Below are 17137 nucleotides of genomic sequence, written 5' to 3' on the forward strand. Positions count from 1 at the left end.
TATGATAAAAAAAAATTCACCTTATTAGCTATAGCCTATAGATTATAGTATTATTACAACCCCACTAATCACTATACACATTAATTATAGGAGTAGGTACACGTCTTTTACAGTGTTCAAAAAGTTTGGAAATGACCATTAGTTAGATTAATAAATTTAGACTAACTTTAATTAGACTAATAATTAAGATAATATGATAACACTACACATTTATTTGGTAAAATGTTAAATCACCTTATTAATTATGTCATAATATCGTTTATGAATCCTATAATATTAGTATATCTAAAGACAGTTTCCAAACTTTTAGAACATTTCATAATCCTGGCTACGCCAATGCTCTGTATATTATTACGTAGACACCATGGCTTAAATAAACATTTAATATTTAAGCCATGTAGACACTATATAATAACAATAATAAGTAGGTAGGTATTTAGAAAACAGTGTAATGTACTATTACAAACTAAAAACCGGGAAAGAAGCTCCACTATTTAATTAGTCTTAACTTTCAAGTATATCTCGGTATTAAGTGTCTATAGACTAAATTATACTTAGTAGCACATCAGAAGGAGGTGAGCTTTCAGGGTTTAGTCACTTAAAATAATATTAGATTAGGATAAATTTACATACCTAACTGACCATATAATATATTTGTTATAAAATGATGTAAATTAAATGACACTTTATGGTAAAAAAAATACCCCAATCTTTAACTCCAAGGAAAGTTTGTGGTAGAACATTTTATATAGTTTGTAATTCAGGGAGAGGGTTAAAAGTAAAAATTGCCCAATGCCTTAAATGATTGAAAACAACGATAATATTTTTCAAAAAAACACCGTGAATATTTACACAAAATCAGTTTTTGACAATATCGATTTACTGTATTTGTAGGTAATTAAAAACTAATAGAAATGTACGAAATGAAAATTGGATCTACTATTATTTTATATAAGCACTTTCCTGACATTATAAAATTTAAAAATACTTCAGCTTATTCTAAGTATTATTAATAGAAATTTAAAAGTTTGTTTTTAGTTTGTAGAACACTTTGAAAATTTGATAAATGTTTCCAACAACTTTCTCTTACAGCAATAATAAAATATTGTAAATATAAAGTCATAATTTTGTTTTTTATAAGTGTTTGAATTTCAAATTTTAATAAAATTTGTCAAAATTTAGAATTATTTTTATGTAGACATATTATTTTAGATGTTGTAGGTGAACAGATTATCTCCATTCCAGAATATTATATTAACATCGAATACAATGATTTATCATTTAATTAAAATTGAACACATTTATTACAATTACCTACATTAACGGCTAAACCTCATAACTCTTGAGTAAAGACGAAGTTCACTCGTTAGTCTACACCCCCTATACTATACAGCAGACCGACTTCCCGGTATTATCATTAAGTACCTATAAGTATTGCAGTTTTCTTAATAGCTATGCTATCATTATTTTTATTTTAAGACAATATATAAATACATCTTAGTACAGATTTTCTGATTATAGAACTTATTAATATTGGTTATTAACTTTAATCTTAGAACTAAATATTATCTACTGATAAAGACAGGCATAAAGTCCACAGATTTTTATATAGTATATATTATTATTGTATTTCTATTTAGTGTAGTACCTATAATAAAAGTCTGTGTAAATGTCTAGCAGACTGTTGGTAATAATCAGAAAGACTAGTCTACTGATAAGAATATAATAACTTATTTGCACTAAAAAAAAAAAATAATTTAATTGCGTTAAACCAGAAATGTGCAAATTATTATTATTAAATTAATAAATTAATAAATTTGTATTTTTTGAAGTAAATCAAATAATTTGGTATTTACTAGAGGCTACTTTTTAAATGTTTATTTTTTTCAATTTAATAAAAATAATTTCCTCATTTCTATTTTAATTGCGTACGTTGGTTAATAGGGAAATTAAAGTTTTAAAATAAAAAAAAATTGCGTAAAATGTTGAAACGTTTTGAAGATACATAACAAAATTCAAAATTTAATAAATTTAATGAACTTGGAGAGTGCCATCTATGCCGATGAACATTGTGGATATTTAGGGCAGAAATATTGCCCTATAATAAATACATTCTTCATCTCAACAATTGTAACACTGAATTAACTAATATTAGGTACCTAGTTCTCACTTAGGTACCAATAAATGATAACCTCACAATTATTTTGATTTAATAAGTGAAAATAAGACGTTTATTGAAATATGAAATAATATCCTAATGGCGCTAATGCCATGCAGGTTTCATGAAAATCTGATTAATTTAATGGTTCGATAAATTTTAATGGACACTAATCATTGGCCACTAAATCATGTTTAAGGGACCAATTAGCTCACAACAATTGATTCAATAAATGTTTAGTGATTGTTCATGCATCCCGGCGGCCGGCATACGTTTTTCAATAGTTTTAATTTATGCTTTAAATTAAGAGCCTATTATCCGCCGTCCAGACGTAGTGGCTTTCTCCGCGCGGCATGGCCGCTCGTCAAATACGCGTCAGGCACCGTCGGCACGGTGCGGCAACGGTATTGGAAAAAAGTTTGTTCCGCTACTAATTACTTAAAAAGTAAGTACTGGTTCCGTGTGGCTTTGCCGAAAATACGTCCACACACACGCGGCATGGCACAAACCGTGCGGCTTTCCTGTGATGTGGACCGCCTACTAGGCAGATAGGACATTTTGCAACGTGGCATAAAAATAGGTAAGCCGCGGTAAATGTATTTATGTATTCATACTCATGCCACGCGGCAAAAGCTGCTCCGTCTGGACAGTGGACGGTGGACAGTGGACGCGCCTGGTTGCAATAATATGTATGATTGAAACAACTTACCTAATTTGCAATTTGAACTTTGAAAGTACAAAGCATTTTGTATCTAATTATTTGTTATTATTTATTATTTGCTATAGACCATCTCTTTTTATCCAATGGGCATTTTAGAAAATGTATGGTACTAACCGCCAGTTCGTTTGACACGAACTCTAACAAACTTGAAGAGAAGAATATTTTCAAAATAATGTCATAATATATTGTTAATTAAATAATGTACCCACTCCCCAGTATTCGAATATATTTTTATTTCGTGAACTTTGTTCTTTAGTGACGTTACCAGCTGTAAGTATTTTTTTTTTAAACTTTGTTCCTGTATGGTCAAAAAAAGATAATATGGGAAGTTATATTGAGATGAGAATATATTATGGATGTCGAATGGGGTAGTTGTTGGAAAGCTTAAAAAGGACGCATTGTGATGATTGATGAATGATGATAATGGACAATGGTAGAAGTATTAATAATACAACGGAACGTTCTTTATCCAAGATGAAACGGCCCGGAGGGCTTTAGATTTGATATTTATTAATGATAGGTAGCCAGGTATGTACGTAGACACATTATTTATAGATTTATTGAAACGAAGTCAATATATCATTGATTGATTTGAAAATGAAAAAAAAAATATCTAAAATTAATACTTTTAAAAATGTTAATGTGTCAAGAGGACTCCCTCGCTATATTCTGCATTTCTTTAATCAACCTCTCCGTCATAAAGTCATAAAGCTATAATAATATAATATATAGGTAATTCCCTATTTAATAAATAATATTTAAAATTATATCTACACGACTATACCTAGGTAGTAAGTACTATAAAGTTGTTGGTAGCTGGATGCATTGTATAACATCATGTAAATCATTATTTTTAATTACATATTATAATAGAATCATATATATATTTATGTATATATATTTTTAAATAAATTGTACTTGCAAATTATATTCTAAATTTGATGTAGTGTATAACACTATATGCTATAATACATATCATATAAATCAAGATATAGATAGTTTCAATTAATTCTACAATCTACATGATATTATACATTAACAAATGTAACATAATAATTATGACTTATTATAAATTAATTATTTTAATATAAATGCATGGCAGGTGTAGTGGTGTCTATAGTGTCTACCCAGTGATTCAAGATAATGTGTCATTATAAAGAATCTGTGTAGTCGATAGCCGGTGAAGTCGATATGATATATATATTATAGATACTATAGATAGGTTATTAATTATTAGTTATTACTTTATTAGGTTGTTAAGGATATGATGACAGCTCTGCTAAGTAGGATCAGTAGTCGGCGCCCGGCTGAGCTGATATTATAATATACCTTTTTTCAAAACTGTATGTTTCGACGGAATCGATAAATCCCCGTACAACTGTTACAGCAGTAGTAACAGTACACGCATACTGTGCGTATTTTGATATAATATACCTATCATATTAGGTACAAAAAATGTACACTTTACTACACTGTATATTTTTATTCTGTAAGCAACAATGTGCATTGTTCCATTTAACTGGAAATTGTATTATATCTATTTAAACCTAGCTAATTAGATGAATAATAAATAATAATTAAAAATGATTGTACATAGAAATCTAAGATTAGATAAGAATAATATATTGTATTTTAAACTTATCATAATAAATTTGAACTATTTATATTTTCATAATACATTTTCACGACCGTTACACGATTAAACAGTTCAACAGTTCAACTCAACAGTTGAAGTATAAATTTCAGGGAATAGTTAAACACTGTAATATTTCAATTTAATTAAATTGTATATAGTTCTATTATGTCTCTATACTTCTATAGTTCTAAAGACAAATATAATAAAGTTGTGCTAGTATTGACATTTAGACTCTTCGTTGATACTTATTGATGCATATTATATTAGGTATTATGAATTGTGCCAAATTGGAGGTATAGGCACTAATGTTGAAAGAAAATTGATTCGTACTAAAACATTTGTAATTTATCAGCAGTGATTGAATTGGAATATGCAAAACGCTTTTTCTTTTTGCTATAATTACTGGGTGAAATTATCTGAAAATAAATATTATAATTAAAACACTTAAATATCCAATTAAAGCAACTAACTGGAGTAAATATTAAAATTATATTTAATTTAATTAAAAAATTAGTGTTAAATATAAATAGGCGTTTTCTGAAACTAACCGGCTGCAACGTAAAGTTCATTACTTTTGCTTCGTTATGGTGTTTGTTTTCGACAGTAACTAATTTAGTCGAAGATAAATATCCATCCATGGAAGCCGTGACGTGATAATCACCATCTGTGAGCAGTCTGTAATAGTCTCCGTCTTGAACTAAAATTTTCCAAAAATATCGAATCAAATTTTTTACACATTACAAAAATGTCATTGTACAATATGACTATATCAGACTATCATTATACACTATATTATGTCTGTAACCTATAAATAATTTTAAATTTACCGGAAGTTACATCGTGTAAGATTGGTGACAGTTGGCCATTAGTAACATTTACCACTTTTATAAATGCATTTACTAATGGTTTTAATGTAACCGCGTCTTTAATTATTCCTTTAATTCCGATATGTGACTGAAACATTTTAAATAATACAATTAATAACTATTAATTTAAAATATTAACATATAAAAACAAATTAAACTAAGAAAATATTATAATATTAATCTGTTATTAAGAATTTATTTGGAAATACGGTACGTAACTAAATATTATTTTATGTTAGTATTATCTGTCGGCACGAAAATTAAAATGGTTGAAATTATACCAATAAATTTACTTTAATCTTTACTAGGTAACTTCAAATATGAGCCTAGATATTACATATATAGGTATTAGGTATTATATAATTTATGGTTATCCAAATTGTTTTGAGTTAGAAAGCGGGTACCTGGTAAAAAACAAGGGTTTAGTAAAATTTGAATGGCTTTATCATTATCCTGAATATTCAAAATAGGATCATCGGTACTAAATTATCATTTAGGAAATTCAAAAATTAAATATATTTATTCAAATTCTGATTTTTGAATTTTTGAATATACATTATGACCACATTTTCTAGTACCTACTTAGATTTTTATACCGTTTAAAGAGTGTACTGTGGTGGCACCAACTTCTTTTTTCCCATAAATTGTTAATTAGATGATTTTTTGTATTACTGATGTAAGTACCTATGTATTAGTATCTAAATTGAAATACTAATAGTATATTTTCAGTAATTTAATATTGTGAACTAATAATTAAAGGGCAATAAAGGTCCATGATAACCTATGTTTAGCAGACTACACCTATAAAGTCTATAATTATTTGAAAATTATAATAATTAATTTTAATCCATTAACATTTTATAATTTATAAAAATTGTCTGAGTATAATAAGTTCTAAGCAGTAAATTAAAGATTGGATAATAGATATATTTTTATCGTAAGCGATCTACCATAATTGTATACGATCTACATGTCGGGCTCTGGTCACTAGTGTCGTAAGTGATCTACTAAAACTACTTACAAATAGTTTATTTAAAATTATGGTAGATTGCTTACGACACTGTTATCTATATGGCTATATTTTATAGTTTTGTGAAACCATTTTTAAAGACTATTAGTTTTAGTATACACATTTTAATAACTCAGAAAGTCAGTAACTACTTGTTCGAATTCTGATTTAGTAACATCAACATTTTCAAAAAAATCATCTGTTTTGTAATTGATAGTAAAAAAGATTGGTTTTCAATAAATGAGTTAGTATTGCCACAGGACCTTAGATGGTGTAAAATCGAAATATTTAAAAATATAGTCCTTTAGTAATAAGTTTGCAAAAAAATTACAAAAATAAGAATTTAGATAAATTCTTTATTAAAGAAAAAATGGGAGTGAGCATGCTTTGTGTATCATTCTGTCTACTACATGAGTGTACGTGGAAAAACAATTCATTGAGTATGGGGGCAGAAGTAGCAGAACCCTTTACCTCCTGAATTTTTTCCTTAGATTTGGACATACGATTATAATTAATTTATCGACACATACCTGCCAAATCAAGTTGATGAGTGCATTTTTGTTTCTGTTCCATTCTTTTTCTAGTTCACTTTCTTTTGTATATTTGTCACAACCCAGCTCTAAGGTAATTTCAAAATCATTGGAAGATAAGTAGTTAAAGTCTTGCATTCCTGAAATCAAATTTTAAATATTAATTTTATGATTTGGGTGGTCATAGTTATCATACATTTATTAAAATTACAATTCGATTGGCCCATATACCGTTGAGTACAAAATTTCATAAATTTTCATTATTAAAATGCCTATGAAAATAGCTTCAGCTCCATTCGCTGTTATTAGTTGTTAGTTTTTATAAGTTATTAGGTACTTTTTATAATTTGATTTCCCAGCCCACAGGGATGGTTTGAAGGTTAAATTGAATAAAATATATGATGCAAAAACTTAATTAGAGAAGTATAATTACCATCAGCGGAGCAATTATAATAATTTTAATAATTTGCAAAATGTATTATCTATTATCTTATGGGGAAAAATATACGGCAAACCGAAAAAATATTTAAGCTTATTATATTTACCATTATTAATTTTAATAATATACTACCTACTATAATAGCTATAATTTTTGTCAACGAAATAAAGAATGGACTAAATGCAATGTACAACATTGTTGGTTCAAAATATATTGGTTATTTGTACAATATTATACGTAATACGTCAATACCTATATTCACTAATCAATATACCAATATGAAAATAGACATATTTATTTACCATTTACATATTACACACCTGATGTAACAAATATTTCTACAAAAAATAATTCACAGTTTAATTTTTAAAAATAAAACTTATTTTATATTTAAGTTTATTAACAATAAAATATAAGAAAAATGAAGTGTAAGTTATAAAAAGTATTTATAGTAATTGTATTTATTTACTAATTAATTTATTAATTGTATATTGTATTAATCTTAAGCGATTAAAACTTAAAGTACATATGGTATAAATATAAAAAATTGTTTAATATGCTATATTGTACAAAACCGGTATAATTATTTATAAATTTATAATAAATATTATACAGTGATTCTTTTAAAAGTATCCTGTCATTATATCAAAAAGTTTTTGAACATAATTTTATTTCATCATAAAACAATATTTTTTAATAGCTAATTGGTTATCTGTATATTATGTAAAACAGTAAGCCGAGTGCTGACTGATTGATCTATCAACGCACAGCTCAAACCTAAGATTGGGCTTAAATTTTGATATCTATTATGATGTAGGCGTCCGCTAAGAAAGAATTTTTGGAAATTTAACCCCTAAAGTGGAAATAAGGGGTTGTACGATTACAGTAGTGGCGCCATCTATCAAGCAATATCTAATTTAAATATACAAAATTGGTTTTAAAATACAAAACGTACGTACTTGATACATGGATAGTGGTTTCTTTAATGATATAGATGTACAATAAGAAAGTATTTTCTGATGTTCATATTTTAAAGAGGTGGTCAAACAACTCAAACAGGGATCTTATGATTCACGGTAGAAATTGAAACTTTTTTTTTTGTTTATAAATGGTTGCATTTGGTTGCAGGTAGCAATATAGGTTTTATTATATCATCCACCTAGCTGTACCGCAGGTACATTGCCTACCTGTTAATATACTGTTCACACTATTCACAACCATATAAGCGAGTCTCACGGCAATGCCACGTGGGATGACTAAAAATTAAAATATAATATGATTTTGCTTCCATATGCACAGCGAATTATACTCAAATGGAATTAATTAATCAATTGTTTTTTCCGGGCAACGCCGGGTTATTCAGCTAGTAACTTATATAAGTATTTAGAGTTTGAATTAGCATTAGCGGAGTGGTGTGAATGTGCAAGACTGGGCAAGTTAATGATTTTTTTAACTCAGTTAACTTAAGTTAATATGCACCAATAACAAAAAGTTATAAGTAAAAAGTTAATTTAACTATAGGTTAACTCAGTTAAGTTAAAAGTTAATACACACTTTTTGTTAACTTTTTATTAAATTAAAAAAAAATTAATTTGTTTATACAACGCTAGCGTACTTAAATTTTCCAACCCAAAACTAAATTATAGACTATAGTATTTATACTTTATACAGCATTTCCATATAAGTTAGATTTAAATGATATAAATTTTTAACTTTAAACAATTTACGGTAAATATTTTTTGAAATGAAAACAAAATAGACTGAAATAGTGAATATAATAAAATCAAAAACAAAATAAATTAACTTAACTTAATAATAATAATAATACTAAAGTTAACTTACTTCTTAAAATTAAAAATTATCTCGTTAATTTCACGTTAATTAAAAAAGAAATTTAGTAAGTTAACAGTTAAGTTAATGAAAAGCCAAAAGTAACTAGTTAAGTTAAAAAGTTAAAATTAAATTAACTTTTTAACTTAACTTTAACTTCTTAACTCGTTAATGCCCAGCTTTGTGAATGTGTGACACAGCCTGCCGTGTCGAGGGTATACAGGTTGGTTCGTCCACTTTTCCGTTCGTCAAATCTTATAACTTTATAAGATATTATTATAAGCAATTACTTTATCGAATGAAGTTTGATTTTATTTATTTATTATGAATTCTTAGAAAAATATTCTGTTTGAGAATATGATGTTTGAAAAATGTTTGTTTTCAATCGAAAAGTAGAAAAGTTAAGATGAAAAATAAAAAATAAAAAATATTTTCAAAAACGTAAACACATTTTATGATAATAAGTGTTAACATTAAAAAGAATCATCCCATATAGTGTATAGTAAGATGATTATAATATTAAATTAAGTAATGAATAATTATGAATTATTATTATAGAATGTAGACCATACTCCATAGGCGCAATTTGGGGGGTCTAGGGGGGGGGGGGCTTAGCATAAATAAATAAGCTTAAAACAAAATGAAGGAAATGTTTAGGGGGCATTGGACATTTGACGGGGGGACTTAGTCCCTAAATCCCTCCTATTTTCACCAATGCATACGACATAACTAATTTTAGTTCACTATAGGTTCAATAATGGGCTTCTAGTTTTGATATTAGAATGAATTGACCCATTATGAAAATTTTAGGCTAGAACATTATCAGTGCTTGAGCATCGATATTTTTTTCGATATTTTAATTTAAGCAAGATATGATTATTTAAAATATCACAAATTAAAAATGCTTATATTTCGCCTGAAAATTAAAATATCGAATAAAAGTAGTTGCTTAAGTATAGATAATGTACTTACCTAAAATTTGTATAATAGTAAATTCACTCTAATATCAAAACTAATAGCACACTTGCCACACTATTGAAACTAGTGAACGAAAATGTCACATTTTTGTCACCTTCACCAATTAACATATAATTTATATTAACATGCTAAAAATTAAAATTCTATACTATATAATTCGGGAAAGATTTCTTATAACATTAATTAAATCATATAGGTACATTTTTATTCGTAAATTATATTTTTCCAACAAAAGGTACTTATACTAACTAGTAACTATATAGTTTAAGTTATAGTATTTAAGAGTATTATAGGACCTATATTATAGATAGTATGACATAATATATAATATATATATATAGGTTGTTTCTCATCGTGAGCCAAATAGCCAGTTGAAATTATTATTCCAAATAGTTTTAAATAAAATTATTAAAATTGATACCTAGTTTTTTAGTAATATTATCCTAATTATAGAACTATTGAAATGCTTTATTAATTAGTCAATTTTCAAATTTATTTAGGACATGTTTTGAGCTAATGACGCATATCATTACAAGCATTTTATGTTTAGATAGGTAAATTATGTAATGAAGTGCGAAATATTGGTTATACTATTCCGCTTACCTACCTTAACAATACATATAGACCATACTTATAATTTTATAAACTACAATGATTTTTTATAACTTTAATAATAGTAAACATCTTTTTTTCAAAAATTTACCTATATAGTTTCGAAGTAATGAGTGTCATTCTAAAATTATAAATTGATAACCCCGCGGTTATATAGTTCAGACTACAGACTACAATTAATACTCGCGCGTAAATATATTCGTCCTCATTAAAATTGTTTTAAACTATAATTATTCATTTATTGTATTTATTTCAATTTAAAAAAATATTTAATATTATTATGTGAACAATTATTAAATCAAATCTTACCTCCTCTAACACTATACCATTTGGCACCATTAGTGATACCACCTTCTTTGCCAAAATTTTTGTCACCACCTCTACACGGCATTCTATTTGGATTGGCCATATCTGCGTGATAATTTGAATAGGATAAAGCTAACCATCTAAATAAAATATGAAAAAACGTTATAAACCTAACTTATATAATAACATAGTTAGTATTACTGTATTCGTTTTATATGTATAAATAATATTTATGACAAAACATTACTTAAAAGTTTCGTCGTCGGGACTTGTGGCATATTCGCCTTGCACATTGCCGTATCTACTAGCGTCGTATGGATAATTGGCAACTAAATCACCTCCGTGAAGATTAGCTGAAGCCACGAACGGTATGGACATAATCATTTGCATTACAGCCTTGGTTTCTGGTTGCACCTATATGCGGGCACAGGTATACAAATTATATAATAATGATGCCATTACACCAGTCCTGACACCATTAAAATGTTTTAATGTTCTACTTATTTCTTTTTACTAATTTTCACTAACTTATTACACTTTGCCTTAATTAAAAAACAACTAGATCATTAGTTTTTAAACCATAAATTAATTTTGTACATTGGTATTTGTACTATAACAAAATAAGTATACAAAACAAATAATCTAATTATTATAATAAAAAAACGTGCATGTAATTTATACAGATATAATCATAAAACTATAAAAAGTTAAGAACTTTTTGGTTTTTCATAAAATAAATAAAATGTGCTATGGGTAAAGGCAATTAAATAAATTTATTATAAATAAAATTAAAAATTAATTTATAATAACAATAATAATAAATGGAAAACATTTTTTTAAAGAAAATAAAAAAAACCAAAATTAAAATAATTTAAAAATAGCAATTACCGGTTGTTCCAAATTATCCACCATTTGCATTAAATGATTGTTGATGTCTTTGTAATATGCTTCGTTATCAAAAACGATTCGGTCTAAATCTGGGAAATTTCTGTTTAAATCCACACCCTCAGCGTTGTCTCTCCCAATTAAATAGTTGCTGCCTCCCTAAATGTATGAGTTCACAAATTTATTTAAATCATTGTTATGCAATCGCAATGTAAACGAATAATTTTATACATCATCTGTTGATCTTTGCCATCCGTCAGGATTCATTGTCGGCATTAGGTGAATCCTAGTTTTGGTAATTAATTTTACTATTTCCTCGTTTCCGGCTTTATACTCATCACAAAAGTAATCCGCCAATTTCAACAGTAGCTCCCTTCCGAGTACTTCGTTACCATGCATGTTAGCTATATATTTGAACTCTGGATCCACTATAGAAATTCGATGAACGTTAACGCGTGATTTTTAAAATTATTAAATATGTAGGTATAGTCGTACAATTAGTAAAAAATGTAAGTACTTGGTTTATGGTAAGTTGGATGAATTGAAAACACGACGACTAAAAGTGGACGGCCTTCTACGGAGTCTTCCGACAGCCTGTACAGACTAGTGATGCTTGGGCATTTTTCCCGTATTTGCAAAATGGCATCGTATATTTCTTCATTGTTGTGGTGCTTGAATTGGAACTCCTTTAGTTCGGACGAATTTGCGTTAATCGCAAAAACGGCTAACCACAATAAAGCCCACACCGACGCTGCGGGTGATCTGCATAATATTATATATAGGTAATAGGTATATAACATATGTATAAATACATTTGTGTACAATAGGTAATATTGCTATTGTTAATTATAATAATTAATAACTAATAAGTCTGTTAATTTTGAATTATGTGAATTATGTGAACAAAATAATAATTAAAATCAATTCTTACCCGAACATCTGGATTCGTTTATTGATCATTATGGTTTAATAATAGGACATTGCAGCGTTTAATATTGCTCCGGTGTGGTTATTATTGGATTATTATAATATAATGAATTATATATTTAATAGTTCTCCGGAATGGCGTGTGACTACGGATAACTTCTACAGCAGCAGTAACGTCCAGCTGGCTATAACAGAATGGCAATGCAAGCTCTCGGTCTGAGCATGCTCAAAACGTGTATACAGCAAGTCCGTCCCACCCACCGGGGCTTCTACAATAATATATATTGATTTCGCGCCGAGTATACGTTATTACGTCAAGACCTGTGGCCACAATTTTTTTTCTGTTGTTAAAGCAAAACATTTAATAATTACCATAGTTTAAAAATACGTTCACCTCGTTTACATGTATAATTTGAATGTGTTTAACAAAATATCACAAAAGCATCGCCAGCTTTCCTACGACTTTCGTAATACAATGACCATTAATTGCCCATCTATTTTCTCTGTACTTTTCAATTGGTGAAATATTTTAACATGCATCTAAGATAGTTGCTTCAATAAAATGGGACAGTGGGCAACCCAGAATGTTAATATAGCTAGATAGGTATAGACTATAGGTTATACTTATATAACCAAAATCGAAAACAGCAATTGAGAATTTAAGTGTATATACTTATTACTTACTATATTAATTATTTTTATATACCAAATACCCTATATTATGTATACAAATATATTTAAATCCTATTAGTTATCGTTAGACAAGAATTACAACAAGTGTAATTAATATTTATTCGCAATATAAAGAATACTAACCGTTCGAGTGTTATCTACTGTGTTAGCGGAGCTCAGCACTATTGGATTACTGATTTTGGGTTCAGCATTTATTAAAACATAAACAAATCAATAAACATACATGAATATATTGTGTACATTTACAATGAACATCAACAGTTGATATTATGAAATATTTGTTTCGACTTACTGACGTAATAAGGTAAACTAACGTCGTTACTCGTCACAACTAAAGCGTCGTTTAGCTAGTAGCTTTGAATAATATTAGGTATATAGTTAATATGTATTACTATTTACAAACCATTACAATTCAATTAATACCATACCGAGGTTATACAAATAAGAAATATAAACATTATTTGTCTACTTCCTTTTGTATAATCATTATAGTTGTATAAAACTACCTATTTAACAAAAGTATAAGCAGCTACTACCTATATCAAAAGGTTATATTATATAGCTCACGTTTTGATCGATTTTAAAGACCAATCATTAATAAATAGTAATATTAAAGGCTATAGGTACTTTGTACTTTGTAGTATTAGTTACAAATAATGTATTAAATCTTTTTGATATACTTGTGATAATGGGATATACAAGTCAAATAAGTTTTTTTTTGTGTTTATGCCTTTAAGCCATAATATATTAATATGATAAAACTGCTGTGAATTGCCAGTGGTGTAGATACCTGTATTTTGTAATTATTATTTATTTTGGTTTTAACCTTAACTTTTGATTTGTTAATTTGTGATACACATTGCATACTAATTTATAAATTATATTTATATTTTACAGTAAGTACCTTCGCGGTTTCGTGAATTGATAATAGCCTTGAAACTGCGATGTTTATTGAAAGATCTAGGGTCTCAAATCCGTTTTAGTAGATATTTAGACAAGTCTGTCTCGGTTTCCTATATTTGTGCAGTGTGCGTAATGTATCGACATGTTTACGGGATGATTCATCAAGCAAATTCTGAATTAAAAAGTATATAATATGTTTTTAAGTACACAGATTTTGTTTACCTACCATTTAAGGAATGTTTAGTGTTGATATAAACTTATTTTTTCAAATGAGAACCAGTGCCACTCTTTTTTGCTGTAAATTGTTAAGTAATTGATATTTCAAAAAACGTTGATGCATCTAATTAAATTAAAAATCAAACGAGTATTTTCTGAGTTACTAAGCTTCTCATATTTCCAATTATCATCACGAACTTTAGTAGATTTTATCATACATAGGTGAATCATAACTCAGAAACTACCCTTTTGAATATTTCAATTTACAACAACATGTTCTAAAGAGTGTATGTAAATTTACAGTAATAATTGCCAATTGGTGATTCTCAAAAAAATAAGCTTGTATTGCCACAAGAAGTTCCTTAAATGGCATACAAATTCAAAATATTAAACTATGGTCTTTAAATAATAGGTAAGTGTAACTTATTTAAAATTTAAAAATTAGAATTTGAATATTATATCACTAAAAGAAATCCAGGGGTGAGCATACTTATTGGTAATTCATCCTGTTTTTTTTACACGTGAAACACAGGTACCCATAATTTTAAGTACCTACCTAATATAACATAATACAAATAAAATATTCGGGAGAAATAGGTATTTCAGTAGGTACCTTACGTGTAACCTAACCTAACCTAACCTACATAGTACATGATATAATTTTTACTTTTATTTTGTATGAATAAAATTATGTTTGTTCACTTACAACTGTGCAGTGTTCACTTAGTAGGGAAACACGGGGCAAAACTGACTGAGAACATGAATATTTTCATAATAATTCAGGATCTTAAAATAAAACTTGATCTATTTGCGCAGTTGTATTAAGTAACTTCTTGTTTAAATATTGAATAACAATACAGTGAATATCATTCATATTTATTTTTTAACAAGCCATTTACTATTTTTTAAATGTTATCGGTTTTGCCCCGATACTGGGGCAAAACCGATTTGTAATGGGGCAATACCGATGCATGGTATAACAGGTACTTACTAAAATAATGATGGAGAAAAATATAATATTAACCTTTTTTTCAAAGGAACTTACTAAGCCAAATACAAATAACCATAGTATTTAAGTATCGTAAGTATAGTAGAAGAGGTTTCATAAATTACCTATGTATTATAAGACATTTATAACTTATTTAATATTCAATAAAACCAAAATAAAAACAAATTTTAACAACACAAGTTGTTTTTAATAAAATAAAATAATTGATTACTATAGGTTGGTGTACCTAATCCTAACGTATAATAAATAGATAGCAATTATCAAGCATTATAAAAACTGATGAGCAATCGGGTTTGCCCCATCGGTTTTGCCCCGAATTTTATTTTTTATGAAATTGTTGATAACTTACACAATATTATTAGATAAAAATAAGTTAGTGATTGCAAAACAGTCTTTACAAGTTGTAGATTCATACTAGACGAGTATGATAATAAATTGTAGTATAATAGTTCTATCATTGTTAAATCTTAAATTCAAAATATGTAATAATAATAATAATAATTAACTTTAAAATGTTCGTAATTAGTGATGTGCCATTAGGAATATTCCCCAACCTCTCAGGAAATTTCTTAAAAAAAAAAAAATTTTTTATTTTTATGTTGTTCAGTATTTCAATTTCAGTATGTTTATTTTTATTTTTTTAACATGGATAAATGAAAGTTGGATTGTTTATTTTGTGATCATTATTGTACTAATTAAAAAATTAAATTTTAGTTACTATTAATAACTTTTTTTAAAGAATAAATATCTAAACTGACATAATATCAATAATGAGCTATCATTTGGATCATTCACAAATTTAAAACCATAAGTTTAATTTAAAACTGAAACCTATGATCAATATTTTAAAACTTAGTATATTCCCGGGAAATTCCAGGTGTTGGAAATATTTCCGGGAATTTGCCCATCACTATTCGTTATCGAATAACAATTCAAACCAAAACGTTGCAGTTGATGTTAACAGTGATAACAACATGTTTCACGATAAGGAATGAAATAAATTTAATACTGATAATTTTCATCCATAAAATAATGCGAAATAAGCAATATCGGTTTTGCTTCCGTATCGGTTTTACCCCGTGTTCCCCTACCTATTTACGTTTCTTAACATGTTTATATATTGTATTAAAAAAAAATTATATATTGTGATATTTTATAGAATACGTTTATTTTAAATTTGCCCCAAAACATTTTGTTATTTGTCCGAAAATTTGATGTTCCATCCCATGTCCTATTTAACAGTCCGTGCCTGAATGGCGTATAAACGCAAAATATGTAAATAACGTTTTTCCGTCATTTTTCATTGTAAGACGTATAATTAGTTTTATACATCGAAAATCCAATTATTTCTATACGCAATATCGATATTTGAAATTATTTCTTATCTACAATCCATGTAGGCGGATAGATACAATTCAA

General features: G+C 27.5%; 1 protein-coding gene across 1 annotated transcript; it reads right to left on the reverse strand.

Moving 5' to 3' along the window:
- Positions 1 to 4479: 4479 nt before the first annotated feature.
- Positions 4480 to 13113, reverse strand: LOC132951115 (carboxypeptidase E-like). Its single transcript, XM_061022832.1, has 10 exons — positions 12902 to 13113; positions 12488 to 12732; positions 12202 to 12398; positions 11974 to 12129; positions 11333 to 11499; positions 11089 to 11225; positions 6921 to 7060; positions 5343 to 5469; positions 5064 to 5212; positions 4480 to 4931 (listed from the first exon to the last, which is right to left on the reverse strand). Exons 1-10 carry the CDS (start codon positions 12928 to 12930, stop codon positions 4845 to 4847), a joined length of 1434 nt encoding a protein of 477 aa, XP_060878815.1. The 5' UTR covers positions 12931 to 13113; the 3' UTR covers positions 4480 to 4844.
- Positions 13114 to 17137: the final 4024 nt, after the last annotated feature.

This window comes from Metopolophium dirhodum, chromosome 8 (assembly GCF_019925205.1).
Source record: "Metopolophium dirhodum isolate CAU chromosome 8, ASM1992520v1, whole genome shotgun sequence".
Classification (NCBI taxonomy): Eukaryota; Metazoa; Arthropoda; class Insecta; order Hemiptera; family Aphididae; genus Metopolophium; species Metopolophium dirhodum.

Excerpts from the sequence above, each read along its gene's own strand:
- LOC132951115 (XM_061022832.1), bottom strand. The coding sequence starts at position 12,930 with ATGATCAATAAACGAATCCAGATGTTCGG. Across the intron at positions 11,226-11,332 it reads CCCGACGACGAAACTTTTAA|ATGGTTAGCTTTATCCTATT; the intron begins GTAATGTTTTGT and ends TATTTTATTTAG. Across the intron at positions 7,061-11,088 it reads ATGGTATAGTGTTAGAGGAG|GAATGCAAGACTTTAACTAC; the intron begins GTAAGATTTGAT and ends ATTTGATTTCAG.